The sequence below is a fragment of the Teleopsis dalmanni genome, unplaced genomic scaffold (genome assembly GCF_002237135.1).
Source record: "Teleopsis dalmanni isolate 2A unplaced genomic scaffold, ASM223713v2 unscaffolded_contig_1005, whole genome shotgun sequence".
Classification (NCBI taxonomy): Eukaryota; Metazoa; Arthropoda; class Insecta; order Diptera; family Diopsidae; genus Teleopsis; species Teleopsis dalmanni.
The window spans coordinates 2,042-10,583 of NW_024032387.1; the positions used below are offsets into that span (position 1 = coordinate 2,042).

General features: G+C 37.4%; 1 protein-coding gene across 1 annotated transcript; it reads right to left on the minus strand.

Moving 5' to 3' along the window:
* Positions 1-1,994: 1,994 nt before the first annotated feature.
* On the minus strand, positions 1,995-3,678 carry LOC119663862. The gene is made up of 2 exons (XM_038073464.1): positions 2,134-3,678; positions 1,995-2,049 (listed from the first exon to the last, which is right to left on the minus strand). Exon 1 carries the CDS (start codon positions 3,676-3,678, stop codon positions 2,287-2,289), a length of 1,392 nt encoding a protein of 463 aa, XP_037929392.1. The 3' UTR covers positions 1,995-2,049; positions 2,134-2,286.
* Positions 3,679-8,542: the final 4,864 nt, after the last annotated feature.

Here is an 8,542-nt window from a genome sequence, read left to right on the forward strand (position 1 = left end):
CTCTATTGAATCTGTAAATTTTATTGCCTTTAGAGGTGGAGTTTTCTGCTGCTGAAATCAGAATTGAGTTTAAAACAGAGGTTGCGTCCTCAATATGAGACTTACACTTTATCTTGTAATTTGTGTGTATGTGTGAGTTAATATACTTTTTATATTTGAGCCAGTTTGTTCTAGGACTTGTAATGCTATAGAAATAGTCATATAACTGAGGACCATCAAGTAAGCAAAATGTAACTGGAGAATGGTCAGAAGACAAATCGCAGCTAGTGTATGTTGAGATAAAATTTTTGCTTATGCCTTTGGTTACGGCGAAGTCTATTAGGTCTGGTATTTTATTGTTATCAGCAGGCCAATATGTTGGCTGCCCAGGAGAGATTACGTCTAGTGAATTTTTTCTATTTACAATTGAATTGTAGAGCTGTTTTCCTTTTGGATTACAAAGTCGTGAACCCCAATACGTGTGCCAGGAAATAACATTAAAATCAACATTTCTGTTAGTTAAGGCATTCGAGATCGAGCCATAACTCGTATTGTCGAAAGCTCCTTCAATATCCAGAAATGAACAAAGCGCAATTTCTTTGTTTTTGTGGGCCTTTTCAATTCTACTGACCAAGTTATGTAAGGCCAATTCGGTAGATTTCCCTTTGGAATAAGCGAATTGAGTTTTGTGAAGAGGTTGACTTTTAGACAGTTCTGTACGAATATAGATATCTATGAGTCTTTCCATAGTTTTCAGGAGGAAGGATGAGAGACTAATCGGTCTATACGATTTAGCGTCATCACTTGGTCTATTACCATTTTTTGGTATAAATACCACTTTCACTTCTCTCCAAGCTTCAGGTATATGTTTCCAGCAAAGGCTAGCCCTAAAAACCACCTTTAAAGGATTGATAAGAGCGTCTATGCCGTTTTGTATAAGTGCCGGGAAGATACCATCACTTCCTGGTGACTTGAAAGGACTGAAAGAATTAACTGCCCATCTGATTTTATCAATGTCAAAAATGATACCAGATAGCGACATTAAACGATTGTCTGGTTGTTCATAACTTAACGTGCGCCTATCTATGGATGCATCACATAAGATCGATCCTGGAAAGTGCACATGTAGTAAATGTTGTAAAGTTTCCCTGCCATTTGCTGTGTAGAGACCATCACACTTTTTCAATAGACCAATGTCATTTGAAAGAGACTTTCTCAACACTTTATGAAGGCGAGCCATTTGCGGAGTGTTGTAAACACTGTCACAGAAAGTTTTCCATGATTTCCGTTTAGATTTTGTAATCTCATTGTTGTAGGCAGTCAAGGATGTTTTATAGTCTACCCACACCCCTGATCGCTTTGCTAAATTAAAAAGCTTCCTAACCTCCCTGCGCATTTCTTCGAGCCTTTTGTTCCACCATGGCACATCCCGTCTGGATGTACGTGGTTCAACCTTACATGCATCTTCATGCGCCTGAGAGATAACAGAGTTTATTTGATCTGCTGCTAATTCAAGTTCATCAATATGACTGATTGAATTCAGTAATTGGTCCTCCTTACTAGCTAAGGATAGTCTAAAGATTTCCCAGTTGATACACTTACGTGCAGCTGGCGAATTTTTATGTAAAAGGTGACCCGGCAGTTCAAAAAGAATATGTTGGTGGTCAGATAAAGAAACCTCCTTTGAGACCCTCCAATTAACAACATAATTGGAGATAAATTGACTAGAAAGAGTAAGGTCAAGAACCTCTCTTCTAATGGCATTAATAAAAGTGGGTTCAGAACCATTGTTCAATATGCTGACGTTATTACTACTAAAGTATTCTAAAAGCATTTGCCCTCTTCTATTTATGTTAGTACTACCCCATAAGGTATGGTGCGCGTTTGCGTCGCAACCAATTATAAATTGTAAATTATTGGATTTGCAATAACTTACCAAGTTTGTGACTGCTTCAGGTGGTGCTTCATCTGCATCGCCTGGAAAGTAGGCCGATGCGATCACGATCTCACGTGTTCCGCACTCCGTCGGGATCTCAAAAATGGCCGACACCAAGTCCCTCTGGATGAAATCTGGAATTGGAATACAGTTAACATTTTTGTTTACTAGTATAGCAGTTCTAGGCGACTCTATGTCACGTTTATATATCAACTTACTTGATTGATGTTGAAGGCCTTTTATATGCCCACCGACTGTCCATGGCTCCTGGATAAGCGCTATGGCCAGTCCTTTTGTGGCGAAGGTCCTGCACAAGGTAGCCGATGCTCCTTTCGCGTGGTGCAGGTTCGCCTGTAACACCCCTATGGTGCTCATTTTTGTTGAGTTTTATTGAGAGAGCGTTCGACTTCCTTTTGAAGTCGAGCTCTTCGTGGCCCTTTTTCCTTCTGGCGCTCTTTTGGAGCTGTTGATGCTCCACCCACAGGTGGCCGCATCCAAAGCCTTTTTTGAATGGCGGCTCTACTAGTAGTTGGGGCCTCATTTGGATTCACAATAGACGTAAGTGTTGATTGTGGGACCACGTGCTCCACTTTCTGTTTCTCCGTCCTTGTGATCTGGAGTTTATTTGGAACCTTTTGTTCCACAGGCCGTTGTTCTGGCTGCCCCTCCTTTGTCATACTGTTAGTTTTAAGCAGTAGCTTGACATGGCTGAAGCGATATGCAATTCTACCTCCACTCTGGACCAGTGAGTTCCAGGATGCATCGTCGACAGCAAAGACGATGTGGAGCAGTGAACCTTCTGCGGTCCGCTGTAATACCTTCCAGGTGCTTGCTTTAATCCTGTTCTGGGCCTCAATTGTGGCAAGAACCTTGGTATTTTCAAAATCGCAACTGTGTGGGAAGTATCCTCGCACCAGATGTGTTTTTGGAAACTCCGACTCTTCAACCACTTTGGCGCCCAGTTTAGCCTTTGTTGCAATAGCTGCCGCATTTTTACGGACCCATTCAGCCGTTTGGTTATTTGTGCACACCATCATGAGCCATCCCGTACGAGGGAAACAACCTTCAAATTCTGGTTTAACCACGTCAGACGCCAACTCTATGGCAGTCTCAATTATAGCCTCCTGTAGCTGTGCAGTCTGTTCCCTGTTTAGGGGGCACTTAGCCAAATCAAAAGGAACAAATCCTAATTTGATCCCCTTGGCCTGACTGGCTACTTGGCTGAAAGAGGGTTTACTCGATCCCTGAATCGAGGTGTTTTGTTTTGGTTTCTTACCAGCTGGCATGACCATGTCGTCAGATAAAGCCCTTTTAGCTGGCGCACGAGTTGGAAGTTTAGAAACCATGTCTAGGGCCACATCCCTAGAGTGTCCCTGACTCATGTAAGCCTTTAACCTCCTCTTCTGCATTGAGTTCAGTTTCACAAAACCCTTCTGGTCATGTAAACTGATCCCTTTCATACAAACATTGACAACAGTAGCACCTGACTGTTGAGAACAGAGACTGACTCCGTCAATGTCAATAGAGGCAGCATCAGACCCTTCAGTTTCTGTGCTGCTAGCATCAGTATACTGTGGAAAAACAACATTTTCCACAGCGTGTATATTTTTGCAGATGTGCCCAACAGCACCATCTGCAAAAGGTTCACTGACCTGTGACACAACAGTCGACTGGTCGTTGTTAATTCCCTGCCCAACAGCAGTAGTGTTTGATGCGATAAGGGTAGCATCAACCCCTTTAGTTTGTTCATTAGACGTATCCATATGATATCCCACGAGTATAAGGAAAGTATAAAGTCGCCATCGGCAGAGCCCATTTACCGACAGAAGGCAAATTGAAAGCGGAGGTCGCCTGGTATCCGCAGTTCGCTATTAAGGTCATCACTAGCCCCGTGACCAAGTTCCTACAGGCATAGCTGTTCCACCGTAGATTGGGGGGTTGTTCGGGTCTCATTCATACATACACACATACTACACCATACACCATACATCCTAGGTACAAAAACTATAGATTGTTTCATATCTTCAATCAAACCCAGGGTGTTTTCCTTCACCCCGCCTAGTTGCTGGCGACCCCAAAACCAGCAGAGACATGACCTAACTGCTTTGGGGTCATCGATCCTACAAACAACTAAACTTCCATTAAAGGCCGATCGATTGACTAACGAACTTAATGAGTAGCACCAAAATGCAAAGACTCATCTACTCCCCGAGACGCTAAGATGGTATAGTAGCCATTCGGACCACGTCAGTCAGCCTACATAAAGTTACTACTAATACACATAAAATTACTACTACTACAAATACTACGTAAAATAAAACAAACACAACTACATAAAACAACAAAACATAGACTACATGACAACACAAAACTACCTAAAGGTAGATCTTGGTTGTACACCTCGTTCTAGAAACGTTAAAAATTCACAGTCGCCCACAAATGCCAGGTGATTGCGAATATTCATATTTATAGTCCGAGTTGTAGCTAAGCCCCTACACCACGTCAAGGTGCCTACCATGTAGAGGGTTAAATAGCTATATATAAATTTAGAGGCAGAGTACGAAAACAAAAAATAATTAGTTAATTTCTTACATAGTATGGAGTGATCAACACGATCAAATGCTTTAGAGAAGTCTAAAAGACATAAAAATGTGATCATATCATTATCATAGCTAGGTCGAACGTCTTCTAAAACTTTAAGCATGGCAGTAGAGCAGCTATGACCCTTTCTAAAGCCAGACTGTAATGGAGAGAGGAGTTGGAAACGCTCAAGATGAACATTAATTTTATTAGCCATTAAAAGCTCGCAAACTTTGGACAGTGATGGAAGAATATTAATAGATCTGTAATCACAAGTGAACGAAGCGTTAGTCTTCTTCGGAGTTGGAATAATTTTAGCCTTTTTCCACATAATGGGAAAGGTTGACGTTGTTATACAATGATTAATTATATGTGTAATAAGAGCTATTATGTACGGCAAAGTGAGCTTTAGAAATTTGAGAGAAAGGTTATCCAATCCAACGGCATTTGATTTAATATTCATCAAGCTTTTACAGACTATTTCTTCACTAACACCTATAAAATTAAACCTCTCATTGGAAGTACATTAGAAATTGGTAATGTCGAAGAGATATTTTTACAATTTACATTAATACACGAAATGAAGTAGTCATTTAGGTCATTTGGACTTAGTTTACAATGTGTTGTACTATCTTGCTTTAATCCCAAATGTTTAATGTTCCTCCAGATATTCTTTGTTGGCTGTGTAGTGTCAAGCTTAATGTTATAAAACGCCGATTTAGCTATGCTTACTGCCTTCGCAGCTAAATTTCTAGCTAATTTAAACCGCATCCAGTTATAGGTCGAAGGAAACTTTTTCCATACTGCATGCTTTTTGTTTCTGTAATTTATCTTTCTTTTAATCTGAGGGTTTATCCAAGGACAGGAGGAACTTTTAATAGTAATAGTCCGCAGCGGAACAAATCGATAAAAAAATTATTATTAAATTTATCTAACTTATCGTCAGAAGTTGAAGTAAACCAGCAATCACTCCAATCAACAGTATTTAGTTCATCAAATAATCTGATTGTATCAACTGATTTAAAATCTCTGTAAGAAAAAGAGCTAGGACTAGATTTCCTGTTTGGGTTAAAATCCAATGTAGCAAACAGTAAATCATGATCAGATATAAAAGAGATTTGATCAAATAGTAAGACTTTATTAGAATCCGATACAGCAACTATATCTAAAAGACTAGGTCGCACAATGTTACAGTATCTAGTTGGTTCAGTTTCGTTAATGATACTTAGGCCAATCATGGCTAATAGTCTTTTAGTTTCAGGACTTTACTACAATTTACTAAAAAGTCATAATTAAAATCACCAAGTACTGCGATAGAATCATATTTATGTACAATTGAGAGAAGCGAGTCGAATAATGGATCGCATGAGAATCGGTTTTGTGGATTGTAGACTTGGTGACAGGAAACTAAAATTTTATTACTGTGACAGCTAATAGACACACAAATAAATTCAATATTTGACTCATCCGAAGTACTTATTAACTGACTACTTAAATAAGATTTGTAATAAATTGCAACTCCACCTCCTTTTCTGTTTTTTCTATCATGGCGATATAAAACATAACCTTTTATAGAAAAAAATGAACTACTGATCTCATTATCTAACCATGTTTCAGAAACGCAAATAATATCAACACTGGAGTCTTCAAACACTGATTTTACATGATCAAGTTTAAGACCATTTAGGCTTCTAGCATTAAAATGAACTATATTGAAATTATTATTTTGAGCACAAAGAATGTTTATTAAGGTTTTATGATCATTCATGATTGATAATTAATTTTATCTGCCTCAAATTTAAGTCTTCGTTGTAAAGTTTTACAGTTCATATCCCTGCAATCATGATCTGTAGAGATGTCCTTGAGATTACGAGTTTTTATCATCTTCACGCAGTTTATACATTTTACAATGCTGCTTACAACTGTTCAATCATGAACATAAATTTATTTTTATTTAATTATTTTAATTATATTATATTATTTTAGTTTATTATTATCGCTTAAAAACCTTATCACTTAAATTCTTAGAATAGAACTAAAGAAAAATATAGGTAAATAGTAACATTTTTTCATAATAAAATATATTTATAAAAACAATAGGAGGAAAATCCCTAGTGTTGGGACTTCCATCCTTTTTCAACCTTTTTTTACCTTTTTTGCCAACAATAACAAAATGTAATACAGTCCATTGAAAATTATATTATTATAACCTTGATATAAAATTAATCTTAAAATATTTTTGTATAAATACAGAACTTTGTTTTAAATAAAATCAGTATCTTACAAATGCTCAAACCGTTCAGTAGTTTTATTTCTGAACATTTGGTCCTTCAAGCCTTAGCGTTTTCCCTCACCAGTGGTAAGAGACCTAAGGATATATAAAAAAAAATTACCAGAACTTTATATTGATGCGAAATATATTCTTCCAAAAAGGAGAAATATATCAACAAATAGAAGATTTGTTTGTTTGGTATCCTCCCGATACCATAGACAGCGCTTAGTGGCATCATTGAAGAGCAGCGGCAGAAAAAACAAAAATATACATTTAGTTAGAAATTTTGTAAGGTCAGGGCGGCGTTTTACTAACGCATTCTGATCAGGGTCGGAGGCGTTAATCGCTATAGACACCAATAGAAATTTAAAATTGTAATATTAGGTAGAAATAGGGTCAATCCAACGGGAGTAACGGCGGCAGTGACCTTTTACTAATAGAAAACGGCAGCTACGACACGACGGCAGCTAAGAAGACAGCGGCAGCTACGACACGTCGGCAGCTAAGAGACAGCGGCAGCCAATAGACAGCGGCAGCTAGATAAATCCACCTCAGAAGACGATTAAAAATTTTTTACTCGAGAAAGAAGTAGAGTATCTCAAAAAAATAATAACTTTTATAAAGATTTAAAAAAAAAAATATGGCACAAAAATTAAAACTGTATGAATCACAGAAGAAGATAGGAGAAGAAATAATAGCTGCAGTAGAAAAAATAAAAGAAAAAGGACTACGTAAGACAGCCGATAAAATAGAAAAAGTGGAAAAAAACTGGAAAAAATTTCAGGCCAACCACGAAGAACTACTGAAAGAAGGTACAGAAACAGTACTTTAAAGAATGTTGGTTCGATACGGTCAAAAAGTATTATAGGAAGATGTTAGAAACCGATAATACCACTGAAACAACGCAAAAAGTCAACAAAGAAGTAAGTGAAGCGGATAAAATATCAGAAGACAATGATATAACTATAGTTGACACTAAAAAAGAGGTTAAAAAAATCAGTAAATTAGAAACCAGATTAATGAGACTGATTGAAGACTTGCAAAAGATTTAGATGCAATGTTAGAAATTCCTTACAACAACGAACTTGAAGTACCAGATTGGCGAATAGAAGACTTAAAAAAACAGCAGAAAAATATAGAGATTATATATAATGACACACTGGAAATAAGTAAAGATGGCAGAACAACATATAAACAGATCAATACTCAACTAAACGTCATACTTTATCAATTAAATGAAAGTAAAAAAGCGGAACTGGTGGTAAAAAATAAATTGGAGCCGGTAAAACTAGAACCATTCAAGATGCCCACATTCTATGGAGATGTAAAAGAGTGGAACACATTTTCTAATTTTCTAATTTTTAATTTGAAGCTATACGTACAACAGATATACCAGACTCCGAAAAAATGTATAGATTGAAGGCAGTAGTAAAAGGTGAAGCTGGCAGACTAATCCAGCATATGAATGCATCTGAGGCAAATTATAAGTTAGCCCGGAAAATGCTACAAAAAAGATACAATAACAAAAGGTGGTTATTCAGAACACAAGTAGATCAACTTGACCAACCATCTACAACAGTAGGGGATGGTAAAAGTATAAGGCAGCTAACAGACACAACAAACGAATGCATTAATACAATAAAAGAAATGGGTATCGACCTTAATAATGCAGAACCTTTAATAGCACGAATAATATTAAAAAAGCTGGACAAAGAAAGATTGAGAATGTACGAGTTAGGCGCCAAAAACCCAACTGAAATACAAAGCTTAGATGA

What these genes read in the sequence shown, in the direction of transcription:
- LOC119663862 (XM_038073464.1), bottom strand. Translation starts at nt 3,678, where the DNA reads ATGGATACGTCTAATGAACAAACTAAAGGGGTTGATGCTACCCTTATC.